Source organism: Cupressus sempervirens, chromosome 10, assembly GCF_028749045.1.
Source record: "Cupressus sempervirens isolate cs-2001-9-10 chromosome 10, ASM2874904v1, whole genome shotgun sequence".
In the NCBI taxonomy this organism is placed as follows: domain Eukaryota; kingdom Viridiplantae; phylum Streptophyta; class Pinopsida; order Cupressales; family Cupressaceae; genus Cupressus; species Cupressus sempervirens.
The window spans coordinates 431,316,138-431,336,427 of NC_143127.1; the positions used below are offsets into that span (position 1 = coordinate 431,316,138).

The 20,290-nt window shown below is 36.3% G+C and overlaps 1 protein-coding gene across 1 annotated transcript in view; it reads left to right on the forward strand.

Annotated features, from left to right (window-relative positions):
* The first annotated feature begins 413 nt into the window (after positions 1-413).
* The window catches only part of LOC149534570 (Pentapeptide repeat-containing protein), a 90,067-nt gene continuing 70,190 nt past the window's right edge, over positions 414-20,290 (forward strand). Inside the window, exon 1 of the mRNA XM_089803885.1 lies at positions 414-710. Within this exon, the coding sequence (XP_089660011.1) occupies positions 515-710 (196 nt within the window). The 5' untranslated portion in view covers positions 414-514. The remainder of the gene's footprint in view (positions 711-20,290) is intronic.

Here is a 20,290-nt window from a genome sequence, read left to right on the forward strand (position 1 = left end):
ATAGTTATCCTTCCTATTTTCTTCCTTTTTTTAAACTGCCAAAAAGATAAATAACCCTAACAAAATTGTGTTCAACCAATAAAAAAAAAGAAATTATATCCTTAAAATAGATTTTAAAAATACTTTTATTTAAACCTTAGAATTATACATTCTCTTCTCTCTTGCAAATTAATTCTCTACTCTACCAAAAACATAAATCCCCTCCCTTATAATTGATTTTCAATTTTAATATTAGTAAAATTAAAATTAAAAATCAATTGGAGCATAAACTTGTTCCTATTAAAAAATTATAACTTAAACCATTAAAAATTAAATGGTTTAGTGATTTAATGGAAAAGATGTTCCATAGACTATTTCAGTCTGGTCACATCAAAATTTATCTATATATATTTCAAAGGATGAAGTTCTTTTGGGTGGATTAGTGCCAGGTGGGAGTAAATGTCTTAAACAATCTTATCCGGGGCTTTTGAGCAAATTGGAGGGAGAACCGTCTCACGGAGTTGAGGGAGCAAAAATGTCTGTTATAGCGTCCATGACTGCTAAGCCGCTTCGCTGGCAGCACTCCATATCACCCACTGTCCAACCCTTTCAAAACCCTCTTCCTTGTGCTACCGCCACCCTCAAAGTTGTCCTTCCTCTGCAATGCAAATGTAAAGTATCACGCAATGATAGAAGAAACACAAACGCTGAACCGTCTTCTGCAAATCCAGGTTTTCGGCGTTTAAAATTATCCCCTTTTAAAGCAATTATTGCTTTTGTTTGTTCATACACATTTTAATTGTCCTTCAATTTTATACTTTTATAAATATTGGTTAAAATTCCCTTTTAAGTTCTCCTGTTTTTTTGGGTTGGTAAATAGTAGGCGTGGTTATGGGTGGTTTTAATTGTGGCGCAGTTGTGCGTAGATCGTCATCCTATTTTCATCACAATTCTTGGGTTTTTAGGTAGCTCCTGTGCGGGCAAGAAGATTTGAAATTCAATTAGTAAGCTTAAAAAAGTTACGTTTTCTTTTCGTAAGCTGCAGTGGTATTTGTAAATTGTACTTTCTTACGTAGAAAGTATCTTACAATGCATATGCTACCTATATTAAAAGATTGCCCGGCGATCCATATTTTAGTATAACGTCTATTCCTGAAGTCTGTATCGTCCCCTACTAAAATTGCAGCGAAACCCTTCGAATTTCCGAGAGCAGTTTTGTCTGTTTGTAGATAAATCATTTTTTGTGGTTTCTTTAAAATTATCTTGTTGGTTATCTGCATAAAATAATTATTTTTTTAATTTGCAAATTGGATTTACTGAGAGTAACCATTATCTACTAACAAACATCAGAAGCCCAACACCGTGTATAATTTCTCCCATTTTCTTCTAATTCAATAAACAATCTTCGAAAGATTGCATCAAATTTTTTCAAGTAAAAAAAATTTAACAATTGACTATAAATTCTTGAACGAATACTAAGAGAGTCCACAAACTAGTCCGGCTGGTCTATGAGCTTCCCAAACCAACATAACTGGGAGAAGTTCTAAAAGATTGTGCTTCTAGGTATCCCTTGTGAGACTATCGGGTTCTTACTGTTTTCTGGGGTGATTCCACATGCAAAATAGTGCAATCTCTGTGGATCACGGGGATCTCTTGTTAACAGGTACCAATGTATATCGCATATAAGAATTATTCTCTAGCAGCATAGCTCTTTACAGAGTCTAGTAACCGAAGTATACACTTTGACAGTTAAGATACACAGGCATATGAATGAACCCTGACCCTCATCAGCTGAAAAACTAAAATGTAATACTGAGCAAATTGAACAAAAATTCAAAGTAGTTAAGCAGCGCTCCTTATCAGACCTCATCAATATCACAGACAAAAAACTAAAACAAAAAAGACTAAAGGGCTGCCATAAAAGAATTTTACAACGTTGAGTTATCATGAATGCCAAAGCCTTTGGCAGCAAGAACTAGATGCTTACTGCATGTTCACCAATGAAAGCAATTTGAATCCAGCAGTAGAGGCTGATTACATCTCAGCAGCATTAAATTGCATGATAGATAGCTTTGTATCATCCTTGTTCCAATTTCTAAATCTACCCAACAGACAGCAAGCAGATTACATGCTAAGAGACAATGCTGCATGATAGGACTGCCAAATATTCTACCTTTGAAAATATCTACTGCAATATAAGAATCAGGATCCTTGCAAAAGCTATTGACGATAAAGTAGTTAAGTTGCAAAACTTGTAGGAAGAGACTGTCATATACTCCAATCTGTCTCTTTGAGGGCAGCTTATGTTAATTATGAAGCTACCCAAAACATCAATGAGGATGTTGGCATTATTGTTTTTGCCTTGCCCTCTTCAAATTTTTTCAGTGGTAGTTCTGATATTTGGTCACATTCACTTTTTCTTGAGCAGAGTCCATGAATACTCAATGGAATAAAGTTATAAACAATGCTACCAATGTAAAGCCGGGGTAGGCCATTAAAATCCATAAATATGAAAAGAGTTAATATACGCTCACTAGAATCCAGAATTCTGATCCACAATGAGAGTGCATTTGAATCATCTAGAAAAAAATACGTGAATGCCATCAAGGTAGAAAAAACCAATGCATTTGGCCCAAGATAATACAAAGTCAGTAATATCTTCCCATCAGAAATTGAAACAAGAGGCAAGGAATATATGTAGTACTACCACTCCAAGGGTGATGTCAAAATATAGCAGGGCCACTGTCATTCTCCTCCTAAAAATAGGACCCCTTACTAAAATTTAGGAAATTGTCTCAAACCATCTGGAATAACTCAGAATGCCTCCCAGACCAACTCCCAATCTCCAAAAAAAATAGGGATCCTCCTGAGAAATAGGAGACCACCTTGAACTGTTTGGGATGGCTTGTAAAGCTCCTTGTTTAGCTTCACAACACCTGGTTGGGTCCCCTAATCACTCTGCTGAGCAATGGGGATCCCTGATTTTAGGTCATCTTCTATTGTAGTCTGAACTGCAGGAAGGGACATTACACCAAAACATTCCTTGTCATTATGGAGCATCCATGTCAGATCATATAAGATGCCTTGAGCCTATCCAACTAGTTAAGAGGTCTGGACGTATGCTTGCCATACTACTTCCTGCTTTGCTCTTTGGAGTTCAAGGACACAAAAGCACAACTGACATATTGTCTCCTGCTTAACTCTTAGGAGTTCAGGGGCACAAAAACACAACTGCCATACCGCTTCCTGCTTAACTCTTCAGGTTTTAGGGGCAAAGAAGCATATCCAACATTTGACATCCCGCTTAACCCGGATGTATCTTCGACTACTTGCTCTCCTTGATGTACCATATCTCCCCTTCACAATGGAATGACCAGTTGGTTGCAGTTCAGATTATCAGATAAGTATATTGTTAAGATTCTCAGGATCGCTACAATTGTAATCGCACTACCATTATGTTTGGTATGTACTTTACAAATGGCAGCATCCTCTTGTATTTGTATGAGGAATAAACCAAGTGAAGAGACATGTCCTTCACGAGACATGTCTATTCATCAACGTAATTAATATAATGGCAAACTCAATTATAGTTTTATCTATATATATATATATATATATATTTGTAATTATATTAATTTCTCTTTGATCTCACAAGTTTATCGTACTAAAGCTACCAAAACATCAACACTCCCTCTTAGTTAGGGAGGATAAACACAAGATACGTATTACACCATTGGTAATATTAGGTATGGCAAATTTTAAAGATATCTTTGATCAAAAGATATCCACCATTTTGATATCACATATGATATGAAGAGTATTGGCCTTCAGAATATTAACATATGATATTCACCAAAACTCTGAATAATGGTCTCCAGAATATCAACACTTGATATTCACCATGTACTCAATAAGGCAATGGTCTCCAAAATATCAACATATGATATTCACCATTTTGATATCACATTTGAGTATTGGTCTCCAGAATAACAATATATGATATTCACCAAGTACTCTTTGAGTAATGGTCTTCAGAATTTTGAGATGCAAGATATTGATCTGTAAACTCCTTGTTATGAATCACTTAGAATTTCAAGATTCACTAGGATACAGATATAATAGAAAGATTGTAACCGACGTTGCTTGTGAACTAAGCAAATAATACTTAGAAATGCGGAAAATAACTAAGTAGACAAAATATGCATCAAAAAGAACAAGAGACAAAAGATTTGATTTTGGAGTTCACCAGATTCTGGCTACGTCTTCGGATTTGCAAACTTGCAAGATTAGTGCCATTATTATGATGCAAAACTCATACATCACCATGGTCTTCCATGGAGTTACAATCTGCTACTCGCTTCCACACTACAATGACAACAACTTGCTAGCAACATGTTCGTGCATAGCCCCTTCGCCACTTTTTACAATGCTAAGCAATAAAACTGCAACTCTCTCTCAATGGGCATTAAGCCTTTACAATCAACTTGAACGTCATGAAATTTCTCACAAAGAAGCAACTAAGTTTTTATCTCTCCATTTTTCTCATAAGAGACCACTTAGCCCATAAAACTCCCAATATTTCTCACTCCAAACCCTTTGCTAAGAGAAAAATTAAACTCTCCAAGAGTTTTTACAAAGAATGAGAATACACAAGAATTTTCTCCAAGTCTCCTTGTTCCCCCTAGGCTTGATTGTTCATTTACAGAGAAAATCTCCCCTTTTATACAAAAAAATAGCCATATTTGGTTTAAAACCAAATAACAAGTTTCTAACCAAACCTTTTAAAAATAAACTCCCCCATTTCAAATATATGGCTTGTATTAAACCATTAATATTTTTCAATTTAAAAAATATATTCTTCCCTTTATAAATTTGGCTCATATAAATCGAACCTCACAAATAAACCTTTGGAATATATTTTAAACTTCTTGATTGTCGGATCACCATGCAAAAATATAACAAATACTATATTTTGCACTATACAATCCCAAAAATTGTGGAGGCAATTAGAATCCCAAAATTTATGGTGGAAATTCGAATTGCAAAAATCAAGGCAAATTATGTAGCTTGATTCTTACCCATGGGTCCCTTGGCTTTGACTTTAACAACCAACATTGATTTGATAATTACCATAGTGTGCATTAGTCTGCCAAGGTTAGTGTGAGTGATCCAATGGCAAAAGAGGCTATTAGAGAAAGGGAGGTTAGAGGTTCAAATCCCCTTAATTACATTTTGCCGATTATTGAATGGATTCCATGTCAGCATGGTGACATCATGTCATGTCATCAAGATTACCTTTTTCACCTTAAACTTCAAACGATGATAACTCTCACCTACGAACTTGGATTTCATCCGTTCAAAATATGTCGAAAAGCTCTTGATGAGATCTTCAATTTAAGACCCATTGTTGACCACTTTTGAGATGGTCAAATTTCACCTTTTTAGTCAACCTATTTGACCAAACCTTTGACCAAGCATATCTTGAGCAAACAGATTCCTTTTGATGCGCTTCAAATTGTGTCAGGAATGTTTTGCCATGCTCTATGCACTGATGCCAATCTTAGGAGATAATGAGTGGGTTAAATTTTTGAGGTCTTCAAGATCCACCTGGATCATTCCTCCCCACTAAAGGAACTTTTGGACCTCCAAAAGGTTCTTAATCAGACACTAAGTGAGAGAAACACTTTCCCACTTGTCTAGTATCTGTCCACCTTATTTGTGCACCCGCTTCACCAAAAAATTGTATAGTAATTATGAAAATTGCAATCACATTGCTACCCATTTGTATTTTTCCACATCTTTCTGTATTCATTACTCCAACCACTATACATGTACAACACATTAGCAGCACTAACAAATACAAAGATGATAATGACAATGAGCTAACAATATTCTTGATCCTCTTAATAGGTTTCCACGACAAATCCTGATGTTGTAGCATTGATGTCATAATCCCATTCAGCCCAATGACATGGAAAATCAGCCCCATTTTGTAAAATGAAAATGGTCTCTTGAACGTGATGATTATATATATATATATATTTCCAAACCCCAACATAAAATATGGATTAAAAAAATCCCTAAAAATATGGGAATGGAATATATTCAAACCCTTTTTACCATACATTTCAAACAAATATTGTTATTTGTTTGATTAATTAAAGGGGTGTTTTCGTTTGTATGGCTTGTAATTATAAAGGCCAAAATAGGGGGTTATTTCCTTTTGTAAGGACAATTAGTCCTTGAGAAAAAAATAGTCTTGGAGAATTTTTGTAAAGGAAGGAATTGTTTTTCCTTGTGAGAGAATTTGTAAGCACGAAGGCGTTGTCTAGTGCCTTCAAGCGCATAGAAGAGACTGTGAATGTTTGAAGCTTGGATTCTGTAACAAAGTGTTTTGCTTGGTAGAATTAATAGAACGGTCCCCTAATTGAGAAGCGGACTCGGAGATGTAGTCCTACTCGGATGAACTCTATATCAAATTGTTTGTCTCTTTATTCTCTTTCTTATTCTCTCAATTTTTTAAGTTTTTATTGTTATTAAACACATAGTTGATTAATTGTGTTTAAAGCATAAATTTTCTTGTAATTTTAACAGTTTAAAATACATACCACGCAATTATTGCCTGGATCGGGAATTAAATCTAATTGTTGGAATTAAGTCATAAAATTTATAGATCCCAACACAGATCAGATATTCACCAAGTACTGTGAGCAATGGTTTCCTAAACATCAAGTTGCATGATATTCACCAAGTACTCTGTGTAATGGCCTCTAGAACATCAATTTGCATTTCATTCACCATGTACTAAAAATTGTTTATAAAGTATGTGCACACACATTCTCATAATGCATACCATATAAACATCCACCATGCAAAGTATAATCTATCATTATTTGCATAGACATCGTAAGATATCTATCATAATAGAAAATTAAGTTAGTGTAAGATTGTCACCTTTCAATAACTTCTGCAAATACAAGTGACATCATTTGGAAGTCGTCACTTCCTCATGATGTACACAAGGGGTAGGCCCATTAAAATCATATAGTCACGAGGTACATTCATGAATCATAGTCCTCTTGACTACTACAATTTATTGATCTCTGGAGAATCCATCTCAACATGGTGTACTCCCTCTACATCAGTATGACTGAGATCATCGAAGGTTGATTGGATCACATCCTCCATCTACTCCCTCTCTTTCAAGGTTGCCTCTAATGAAATTTCAGGCTCCCTTTGAATCTCAATCTTCCTCTTCCTGCAAAAACATACTCAGAGGAAAAGATCAAGGCAAATAGCTCTTATAATAAAAATTAACTTTAATAATTGTTCTCCAGAATATTATTATATTATAAGAACATTTAAATAATCATCTTTATATACATGATCTATTCGAAATTTTCTAATATTATACATGTGTACAAATTTATCCCTCTATATATAAGCAATATAACATTTCATCACAATAAAAAATATACCTAACCACATCACCTTAAAGAGGCCCACGTCTCACCAGATGCCTTTATCATATTGGGCTTCCTTGTTCCTAATTCCATGTTATAACTATGAAGTTTGTGGCTATTTAATTTTTTAATAACCTTTCCTTATGCAAGTCTGATCTTTTGATCTGTATGCAATTGTCAGCGGTACTGTGTTTTTTTGCCATCACATAGTACATGATTTGACTTGTGGAGCCCAATGTGTTCTCCATATCCTAAATTAAATCCATCATATTTAATTTGCTATTCCATACACGTCGGGCATTAGAAACTCCCGCGAGCACCAATTGTCCTGTTGCTAGCATCTGTGCTACATTTTTTGTAAGACAACCGATCTTCCCTTTGCCACAAAATGCATGCCATAGATTACTTAATCGGCTCGTAGACTATAATATGATATTTCTGGTCAAACATTTATATGCTGACTGTAATAGTTATCTAGACACTCCCCATAAGTACAATATAAGTGGTCTATCGTTGTTAGATCATATTTCTCCGGGACTATCCTTTAGATCAAGGTAGATATGATTCGTAAGCTTTGTTGAAGCGCTGTATACATAAGTCCATGTTATGGTGGGGCCCTCTATGTCCAACTGTACTTCTCACAGTGCAGAGCATGTAAATGAGTGGTCTTAAATTGCCCATTTAATTGTAATCCTTTCTTAATAAACACACTTTCTTATAATGGTGAACCACCACTCCTTAAATTTAATCATTCCTTGGAATATATTTTGTACCTCACTGTGGTGCTACGCAACACAGAGAACACAAACCTCCCCCTCAAAATGATATATGAACCTGTATAGTACATTTCACTTGGTTTTCATTTTGTCAGTGTGTTATTTATTTAGTTCAACCACTGACGGCATATACACAGAATGACCAAGCTTTTGAAACTACACCCGACTAATTGTTAGCTCAAAAATCTTTATTTGCTTCCTGTTAGTTGCCCACAATCTCTGAGCATCGAATTGATTCACTTCTTTAGAAAATAATGTTCGTTCGAAAAATATTTTACTTTCGAATAACAACAACACACGTTCCTTCAAAATTATTGTGACAAATGAATATAAGTTCCCCTTTTGACTTCACAATTTCAAATAAGGCTCCTAGGCTTCATGCTAATATTGAAATGTCAATATAGATTCCTTCTAATATTTAGCAAAATATAATGGAGCCTGCCACAAAGAATCGTGGCCAATCATCAACATAAGTATATCATCTTTCAGAAATATTTTTCCTGTCCTTTGCAAAAAATTGACTCTTTTACAGACAATTAATAATGTTCTCAACTTAATATTTTATTATATTCTCTGAATATGACAAGGTCTTTATCAAATCACTGTATGCCTTCAACTTGTAACTCTAATATTCCCTAAATCATCCAAATTGCACAATGACACTTCAAGGTGAGCAACGTGGACAAACAGTTCAATGACCATTCAGAACATTTTCCTTTTAGGAGGCAAGAATCTGCATTGCAATTTGGTTCACAGATTTACAAATGCTCTTTGCCCTTATCAAGGATAGCTGAAGAGGTGTTCTCAAAATTTCTCCTGTTGCATCGTCTAAATTTGGATTATTACCATTATCCGCCTCCATGGTATCTTCACACCATGAGCAGTTTGAAATTTCCTCTCAATTTGTTTCCATCATTTGTTGACTGCTGTGTCTTCTATGAGATGCCTTTAATATTTGCAGTTGGCTCTGATACCACGTTAAGGTTGTGAGGATCGCTGCAAATGTAATTGCACTGCCATTATGTTTGGGATGCACTTTACAAATGGCAGCGTCCTCATGTATTTGTATGAGGAATAGACCAAGAGAAGAGACAAGTCCTTCATGAGACGTGTCTATTCATACTTGTCTCTTCATCAATGTAATTAATATAATGGTAAACTTAATTATATGATAATGATATCATCTACACATACCATCTATACCATATTCTGTACTGTGCTCCCCCATTGACTATACTGTGGATATACATTTGCCCTTCCTTAGTAGATAACTGCTGCTCTATATAGTTACCTTGTATTTTGCTGCCTTTACTTCCAAAAACATTATGTTTCTTAGTTCTTCTCCTCCCCCTTTGACATCAATGAAAAAGGTGAGTCAGAACAATATATACATGTCAAAATTTTGGTTCAAAAACTTTGCTCTTCAAGGTAAAAATTTGGTGCAATCTGAGAAATTTCTTCATAAAGTCTCTAACTCCACATCCCAAGTCTTCTTCATAGATTCTGCAACATGTATGACAGCACATATTCCACATGCAGCTACTTTTGCTCCATTCAAATCCATTGGCATAAAATTTTCTTATGATCTTTTTGCATCAAATAAAGTGTTCAGTTGTTTTTGAAGCATATCAATCTTGGGTGTTAAGGTATTTCAGAATAAATTAAACCTTGCCAAGATTTTGTTTCTGTCTCTCTCCAATATATCCAAAGTATCAAAATTTTTGCTAACTCTCTTTTTCACCTCAATCATATTCAGATCATGTTGTTCCAATGCTAACTTTGTTTCATCCTCTTTGATACATTTTGTCACATCATCGACAAACTGGTGTGCTCTTGTGCATAGAACATACAATTTCTTTGCTACTGCTATGCATCCTCTTATATCCTTTATGCATGTATCAATGAACTGTATATCTTTTATGATGTTGTCACATATCTGATGGAACAATCTCGCCTCAAAATCTGTCTGTGCCTTCAACTTTGCTGCTTCCTTAAGAGTAGTGAACTGATCATCAAATTCTGTAATAACTCTTTCCAAGTTTTTTGCCATATCAGTTCCTTGTTGCTGAATAGGTGTAGGTAAAGCCCTTTGTAATCTACCCAAAGCTTTCTGAAGTAGCAGCTTGTGTTTTTCTGACTTCTGTCTTGATTTCTCATTGGCTTTTGCATGTGCAAATAATGATAGTTGTATAAAACTATCCTCATCCATGTCAACTTTAATCAATTTGGTAATGTTCTCTGCATACTTGAACTTGCAACAATGTTTTTACTGTGGGTGTAGATGTGGTGGCAATGTCTTTCCCTCTATCTACTATCCTCTGTTCAACTGTAAATGTCTGCTCACTTGTAGGAGTCTGAATTGTCTCTACCTTTGTCCTTTGGTCTGTCAATGTGTCCTTTTCTACTCTCATAGTAGTCAACTACTGTGGGAAATGAAGATCCCTCTTCATTTTCCACATGTGGCATTCTGTTCATAGCAATATCCATCTTTGATTATGTTGATCTAACTGCTCATTCTGATCTGGTTCTATTGTCTGATCATCTGGTTCAGTGTCCTATTGTTGCTCATCTTGGTGTGCTGCTTGGTCATCTTTAGCTTTGTCCTTTTGTTCTGTTTCAACTGCTTTGTCTTCATCTTGCTTTGCTTCCCTTTCTTATCACTGTCATCATCCTTTGTGTCTTCTGCCACGCTAACAACTTCTGACATAATATTGCCAATATCTCCTATATTTCCAACATCACTAACATTATCTATATTGTCTTGATCTTTGAATAGTTCTGCTTCTCCTGGTGTTGCATCAAGTGTGACTGGTCTGCACCAATACAGACATCTGGTTGTCGTACACTGCTTATAAACTGTCATGTTTCCTTGTCTTCACTTCTCAAAACTTTAGGTTCATTTATAGTTATCCCAACTGATTTCTTCTTTTTCTTCATCTCTCTTGGGTCTTTGAAAACTTAAAGTATTGCATTATCAGTTTCAACTAGGACATCTTCCTACTACTCTGCCATTAATTTTACTGTCCCCATAGCATTTCTCAACAAGGTTTTGAAATTCTCAAGTACATTGTTCGTATACTCATAACTAATTAATGTACAAAGTTTTCCAGCTGTTTCCTCTCTCTCATTTTCTTACCTTCTTCCATGGCTTTTAATCTCTTCTCTTCTAGCTTCACAAATAGATGATCTGGAATGCTCCCTTGAAGTTCAACTACATTCTTCTTAAATTTTAGCAAATACTTTACAATTGAATTTTCAATTTGTCTCTGTTGTCCATCATTGTATCTTCAGTAGAATTTCTGTACTTGGTCCAAGTTACCATCATGCTCAATCCTCTCTGTTATCTTCCTCAAGTCTGGCTTCCATTTCTTTCTCTCTGTTGCTAAGTCCAAACTTGGTTGCTCTTCAACTTGTTTTTGAATCCTTTGTTCTTCAACCTCTTCTACTTGTTCATCTTCCTCTTCTTTCTGAGTCTTCTTACCTTTTCTTTTCACTGTCAACTTGGGCTTCTTAAAGCTTGGGCCATGTGCCTTAGCTTTCTGCCTTGTTGTCCTTTTAGATTCTTCTTGTGCTTTAACTTATGTACTAACTGATTGCTTGGTTACCTTTGGTTCATCCTCCTCCTTAAATGCAGGAGAAGATCTTGTAGATCTTCTTGGAGTGTGTATCTCAGGTATAGCTTGGACCTTAGTAATCTCTATTAAATCATCTTCTTTATTTCCTCTGGTGCTACTGCTGCTTGAGTATTGGTTCCTTCTATGATAGGTTCATTTGCTTGTCCAATGCTAGAGGCTTCAAGTTTTGCTTTTGAGATTGCATCTCACTGACCTTCTTCCTAGCTTCTTCCGACTCTTCTTTGCTCATACTTTGTTCTTTTCCAATATCCTCTAACATCTTAGCAACTTTCCTTTTCCTTGTTCCACTATACAGTTGTTCTCTAACTGCACTTGACTTTTCCTCATATGTTCCCCATCTAGGACAAGTGGTGGCCCTCTCTTATTTTAAAATAGGCTTTGGATAGCCTTCAAGCATACCTTCAGTTACTAAATATCCCATAGGATGTAAGAATATCTTTCTAGGTTCAAGTGCCTCCTTACAGGTATAGTTTATTTCTACCATAAAGCAAATAGTGTCCCTGTATATTTGTACAACTAAGCTTGGAATTCTAACTCTCTGTTTCATCTCAATTTGAAATACCTTAATCATTCCAAAGATATCTGCATCAATCATAGCTTTGGTTTGCATGTTATAGTAATTAGTTATCAGTTCCATACTACATTTATCAGTGGTCCATGCAGAATGTGACATATTTGGAAATTTGTGCAATATGTGAAAGAATAATTACATAAACAAAGATCCAAATCTGAAAGACTGTTACTTATCATGCTTGATCCTCTTAATATTCTCAAGTAATTGTTGTCTTAAGATCTCACATACATTAATCTCTTCTCTGTCAACGACCATCTCAAAAGCTGCATTTATGAAACCCGCTGATACTGAATTAGGTCTTGAGCCATATTTCATTTTGTATCCCATGATTTTGCTAGCAAGCCTTACATCAACTTGTCTAATGTCTGATACCTCATACCTATCCTTTCCCATTTGGCTCTTGTGTTCTTTTCAACCTCTTTCTTTACTAGTTTTCCAGCTATAGGAACAATTCCATGGTTACTTAGTCTTGTTACCTTATGAATTAGTTCATTATGGATCATAACTGATTGGTCTCCCATCCAAAACATATTATCATGGATTCTCCTTAACGCAATCCTAATCCTCTCCTGCGCCTCAAATTCCTCATGAAACATGTACTGCAGAATGTTAAACTGCCCTAGGTGTTCAAATCCTTCCTCAAATGACTTATCCTCATGATATACCTTATTTAGGTCAGAAAAATGTCCCTATCCCCATTGACTCAGATTTACAGTGATTGTAAGCTCTTATGTCTTCTATGTGCAAGATGCCTTTAGGTGTTTGCGAGAAAGCACCTGTAGGATCATCTCCCATTGATATGAAGGGTGTTTCTTAAACTAATATCTAGGTCTTTCATTCATGCTACATGCTTGTGGGGGTGCCATGACAATTGAACTTCCGAACAACTCAATTTAAAGCTTGAAGTTACTTTGCAAGAGCGATAAATACCTTTAATCATTACGTGTCTAGGGCATCAACCAAATTGCCTCCAAATGCTTCAATTTTCCTCCAAATCTCTCTGCTAGCTCCTTGCACTCTCTTGGCTCGAATGGTGAGTAAAATGACTTTTTTTGTACTTAAATCCTTGCCAAGACAAATCTTCATTAAATGTAATCATTGAAGTAATAAAAAAGATACAATTTACAGAACTCATGAAATCTTTAGTTATCTTCCATATCTGCATAATAGCTTCTGCGAACTTAGATTTATATTCCTTGATACCTCGAAATGCTGTACCTGACTTCGTAAAACTTAATTCTATTTCTTAGGGGTTTGAATATTTATTGGTGATAGTTCCCCTGTTTAGGTCAAAAGATGATATTTCATGAAGATGTAGAAGGTTTAGTGCTGGGCATTACTTCCACTTTGTTCTCTGTGATATCCTTTGACTTTTCCTTCCACACTTCCGTGCTCACTAAAGTTCCTTCCTTCACAAATGTCTTATCAATGTTGTCTACCTGTGGTCTGTTCACATTCTCATCCCTTCTTTGATTGTTCATGTTCCTTCTTACATTAGGTGTCCTCGTGTTGTTTTTTGAATCCATTAAATCTGCAAAATCTTGCTGTATGACCTAGTTGTTGCAAATATGACATGGCATAACCCTATTTCCATACCTTGGTCCAAACTGATTGATCTCTAACCTGTAATCCCTTGCAGTATGTCCAAAGTTGTTGCATTTAAAACACAACTCCATTGTTGAAAATTTTGTTTTTTCGCAAGGATCTACTAGCTGTCATGTTAGTCCTTTCATTCATTCTCATATTTGATTTTTGATTAGGATTTTTACACTCATGTGATTTGTGTCCATAAAGAAAACAATTGTAACAATAATCAGTAAAGGATTTACTGTTCAAGTTACCTCTGCAATCTCTCTTCATATGTCCAAATTTGTCACATGCAAAACATCTGCCATTGAATTGTCTTCTTTGATCTCTAGGTTGCTCAAACTGATTAGGTGTTTGATTGATCTGATCTAATGGTTGATTAGGTTCTTGTTCCATTTCATGCTCAACTGTGATCTCTGATTCCTTTGATGATTCCCCTTCAATGTAACCAATTCCTGTCATATCTCCCTTGGGCTTTTGTGCCATGATCTGCTCATCAAGTTTCTTTGTGCTTGTATACAACTTCTCAAGATGTTGCTTGGTTTGTACAAGTTCTCCTTTTACTATGCAATTATATTTCTCAAGTTCAGAAAACTTCAATTTGGTACTTCCAAGTTTAGATTTTACCTTGGTAATCTCTGATCTCAGACCTGCATTTTCAGTCCTTAGATCTGTCTCTACTTTTTTCTCATCTGACATCAAACTTATCTTTAGTGTTGTGATCTCAACTTCATGCCTTAGAATCTCATTCTGTCTCAAGCTTGGTAGCTGATTCACAATCCTTGATCTGTTCAAGTAGTTCCTTTCTCTTTAATCTTGAATTCTCAATCTCAGCTTCTGATTGAAATCTTGGGCATCTCTAAGCTTGGTCTTCAATCTATTCCTTTCATCATTAGCCTGATCTAATGTACAGTTTCTGCAAATTGTGTACTAAAAAAACTCAGACTTGTATAATATACTTTTCTTGCTGAATATGATCTTCTTAATATTCTGAAGTAAGGAGGAGTTATCACCTTTAACTCTGATCTGAATGTTATTTTTTACCTGCAATATATTCGAACAGGTATTATTGTTTGAGGGAGCAGACTTCTTATTATTGTATGCCCTCAAACTACAATAATGCCCACCATATATATCAAGACGAAAGGGCATGGCCCTTAAAGGAACATGACCTTCCCTAGGTCGGCCCAAACACCACTTGAGATAATCGGCGCCTTAAGAAACAAATTAATTGCTTAACTAACATAACAAATTTGTTATGGTTAGTATAAAGTGTAGTTTCTTCCAAGGATCGCCGCCTATCTTATTGTCAAGTCTAGTGCATATAAAGGCTAACATATGATATAATGGAAGAAGACTGAAGTGCAGTCTGCACTTCTCAGACCAGTAGGATTATCATGGTTAATATTTAACATCTAAGTCCTCAAGAGCTGCTTCAAGGTTCTTCTGCAAGTGTACTGAATCCATAGTGATCTTCCACAGGCTGTTAGGCTCCTTCTAAGTAATTGTGCTCTAATACCAATTGTTAGAAATAGGGAATACGGGAAGGAGGGGGGGTGAATTAGTATTCCACAACTTTTTGCCCAACTATGGATATCATATATTAACCTTAAACTTGCATAAATGATTAAACTGAAAAGTAATAATAAGCATACCATAAAGAAACTCATAACACCATCTTTTGTTAACTAGGGAAACCTGCTAAGGGAAAACCCCAATGGGGGTGGTACCCACAAAATGATCCTTTAATCAAAAGTACCTTGTGAAAGGTGTTGACCCTGTTAGGAGTCTATTAAAACATATAGTGTATTTGTCCTTGTTAGAGGATTAGACTGTGTTAAAGGTATCAACCCTGTTAGGAGTTGTATTACAAAAAGGTGAGCTCACTGCTCTTACAACAATATACAACTTTACAAGTAGTGTAGAGAAGTACCGAAATTTGACTGTGCTGATATCCCAAATATTTGATCAGTCCTTTGTAGTTCCTTGCATTCTATCATACATACAACCTTCTGCTCTACTCTGACTATCAAATTTGCATCTAACCAACATCAATAAAGTGCACATATAACAATCATAGCATAACAATACATGTAGCAACTTTGCTAAACAAAAATCCCTTTCTTTATACTGTTTTTATTAACCTGCCAGCCTTGCATTTAACACATGTTACCCAAAAATAAATATTATATTCTGCTAGTTGAGGATTAACATCTAGGATGTCGTCCCTACCTTGTCAAGTTCTTGATTTGACAAATCAAATCAATTCCTTGACCAATTTGCCCATTCTCTGCCATATGCTCTGTTTCTGCGATATCAAAACTGTTCTTCGAATCATATCCCAAAGCTAGTGCCAAACATCAAGGTAAGCTCAGAAGCCTTAGACATAGCATCTACACAGTCAATACTATCATTCCTCCAATTTGTAGCCTTGTATATGTTCCCTGTGAAGCTCACCGAAACAAACTGTCTTCTTGTGCACTATTTTCTTGCTTGTTTCTTAGACTATTTTCTTCATCATTAAACATCAAACTTAATATTTGCTTTCAGCGACCTTGCCCATTCATAATGTTTCTGTTAATGACAACACTTATCCACTTACCTTAGTCAACTTGCCTACACTGCAATCTTGGTAACCATATCTCTATTTGCAAGGAGGCTGTTTTGATTTCTTTCATTGTGCTCTTCATTGTTTGCAAATCAGCAAAGAGAATATTAAACTCATTTTGACCTCTTGTTGCATCTTGAATTATGTTTCCACATGCCTATTTGTGCTATCCAAACTAGATAAAACTTGCTCTTCATTTTCAGTGGTTACCAGGAACTGATTTTTTCAATCATGGGTATGCAAGAAAGGTGAACTGCTGTTCTGATGCATGTATAAATCAGAATTTGTTCAATATACCTTTCAGTTGTGTTTCCATGGCCGTCCTAAGTCTCATGTTGTTCCTCATAACCGTCTTGAAAATACTCAACATCAGGTTGTAGATCTGAATCAACAAAGTTACTAAGACTTTGCTCATAATCAGCTTTATGCAATAAAAAAGTTAGATTTATGTTCAAGATTATCATTCTTTCCAAAACCAACTTCCTCGATGTCATCCTTAATGGATACTTATGCTCTAAGATAAGAACATCATCATGACCAAAAGGAAAATTCCATACAGGACTCTTATCATACTTAGGTGCCAACATATCTGGATCCCATGCGTTAAAGAGCTGATTTCTTGGTTCAGAAAATATGTGTTCACTGTGCACATCATGAGTGGTTGCCTCTGAAAATGTCACTTCCCAACTCACTAGTTCTGAAATTGTCACATGCATTCCTCAAAGCTACCTGTGTTATCGTCATTGGAATGAAATCAGGAATCATCATTAGCTGATTAAAGATATCATTGTATTTCATTTCAATATCCCATCATCTAAATGTATATTAATGATCTTAAGATTTAACTATCCTGTCATTTGTACTAGTGTCATCAACTTCATTGGATAGCTCTAAACGTGTATTCAAGAATGCTATATTGTCAATTTCATCATACACATCCTCAACATGTATAGATGCATACACTTCTAAGGGTTCATCTTAGGGTTTTATCAAACATTCATCATGACGTAAGGCATTCTCTTTTATAACAACTTCTGATTTGAATCTCTCTTCTTCCACCTGCTCTTCATTATATAAGGTTTCAGTTTTCCCTAACATTATCTCAATGCAGTATTGACCAACTCAAACAGTTTGAAGCAGTGACCTGTTCTTGCTTAAAAAGAACTAATAACATAGATAAAATGGGTTGGGAGATACCTTCACATTCATCAATTATTAGGACCATAAATGAGATACAGCTTCTCCATGATCCTTAGTGATAGAAGTTAGGAATATTGAAACATGTGAAAAATGAGATCAGCAAAGACCAAATCAATCATGAGCTGACCCTAGCCAACAATTGTAAAATCTTCATCCTCTTATCAAAGGAAAGGCTCCCTGTATCACCTAATCCATGAAAATTGTTGTTATTCAGCTATGGAATCTCTCTCAACATGTCATCATTGAAAGGTACTTGATATTAGAATATTTCTAATAATGCTCTATCTGTCGTCTGTAGATAGTTTCTAATTTCTGTATATCAATTTTGTAAATATGAGCTTGTAAGCTCATTGTAATATTCATTTCATTGTTTATTCAATACCATAGTTACACCACCCTGGGGGATGGGGGGACGGCGAAACAGGGGGACAAGTTTCCGGGACAGAGGGGCCTTAATTTGGGGACGGCAGGGGGACGGTGGGGGGACGGCGGCAGGGGACAAGAGGGGTGTATATATCTATGCATATGGTATTTAAAAATGTTAGTTATGAAAATATGTATTGCAATATAGGATGTAAAGATGTAAAAGAGTGAAGACTTGAAACATTGCATTGAATTGGAACATCGAACATTAAACATAAATAGTCGAATTTGCAAATAGTGAATAGCAGGATGTCCCCCATCCTCGGTGGAGGTGGTGGAATCTAGTGGCACCGCTGGGGACGGGGAGACGGAGTCCCCAAGTCTCCGGTGCGTTGAAGTCTCCGAGACGTCGGGCAAAAAGGGGGGGGACGCGTCCCCGTGTTACTATGTTCAATACACAAAATAATCTTTCGATTATTTTATGGTATCAAAGCTAAGGCTCGAATCGGTTTTTGAAATATTTTGCTCATGCTCGCATCTAGGGTTCTGATCATGATCGCGCCCGTACCTGGTATTCTATTCGTGCCCGTGCCTGTTATTATTGTGACTTGCTTTCATTTCTGCCTGTGCTTGGTATTCTGCATGTGATTGTGACTGGTCTTCATTTCCGCCTGCGCCTGGTCTTCATTTTGCTTGTCTGACACGCACTCATCCATGACCTGCAGCCAATGCCCTTTCATGCCCACGATCTGTGGTTTGCATTTCAACCTACACTTGTTTCGACGCGACCTGGTGTCTTCACACAGGATGACTGAAAGTAGCTCGACCTAAGGTTCCTCATTGAACCTTTGAAATTTATGTGTTATTTCCCGAGCTCTTGTTCATAGTGTTTTCTTCACCAAAGCCATTTTGGCTTCAAAATCCTAATTTTTAGGGTCCGATTTTTTTTTAAATTTCATATTTGTGGTGGGTTTTTTGAGACATCATCTGGGTCTTCGTCAAAATTTTCTGGGTACCTTGTTTTCTGTGCCTCAATTTTCGGGTCAGTGGATTAGCATTGACTGCAGATTCCTTCTAGGTTTTCCGTCTCCTCTTCTGGGTACTTGTCATTTTTTTCTCTCACGAGGCGATTAAGCCTAAACATTGTCTCAAACTTCGTGCAAATAGCATCCTTGACCAACCTGATGCTGGAAAACAATGAACGATTTAATGGCAGTAATTACAACAACTGGAAGCAGCGCATTTTAACCATCTTCGAGTATCGTCGTTTGGATGCACTTGTTCTAGGCACAGAAACTCGTCCTGCCCCCACTAGCACTCCTGGTGGGACCTCTGTTACAACATATCAGGATAAGTTTGATGGTCGGAATCGCGAAGGTGCTATGCTTCTCAAATTTTTCATAGATGTTCAGCTACCTCAAATTCCCTCTGGCAAGTCGGTTGTAGACATTTGGAAATATATAAAGGAGCTGCATGAAACATCCGACAAGAGTCGAGCATTCTTTCTGAAGAATCAGTTGTTTTTCATTATGATGGATGAACATATGTCCTTACGGGAACATCTCACGAAGATTAAGGACATTCGTGGTTAGCTTGAAGCCATCGGTCGGACAATGGAGGAAGAAGATATGGTAGTTATTACCTTGAAAAGCTTGCCAATATCTTATGAGCATTTCATAGAGACTCTCAACATTACCTCAACTAATTTTGATCTGAAATTCCCAAAGTTGTGCACCAGACTCCTATAGCAGGATTGCTGGAAGCAACAGTTTGGCAGCTGTGCTTCTTCACCCTTGTCAGAACAATCCTTTGCAGCTAAGTTTCAACCATTTCAATCATCTCCACAGGGTAGTTCCCATCAATCCTCAAACTGTTTTCAGCAAAGAGTGTTCAGTGTCATTACTGCCGTAGGTACGACCACATGAAGAAAGATTGTCGTGAGAGACTCGCTTCTGAATAGAAGAAGCTGGGAGGGTCCAATCAGCAGGCCAATGTTGCTGAATATTCTGAGACAAAGGAGTCTATGTTCTACGCTTTTATGGCTAAAAGCCCTTTTAATTCAGCCCGATCCTTTGCTTGGTATATTGACTCTGGTGCTTCACGTC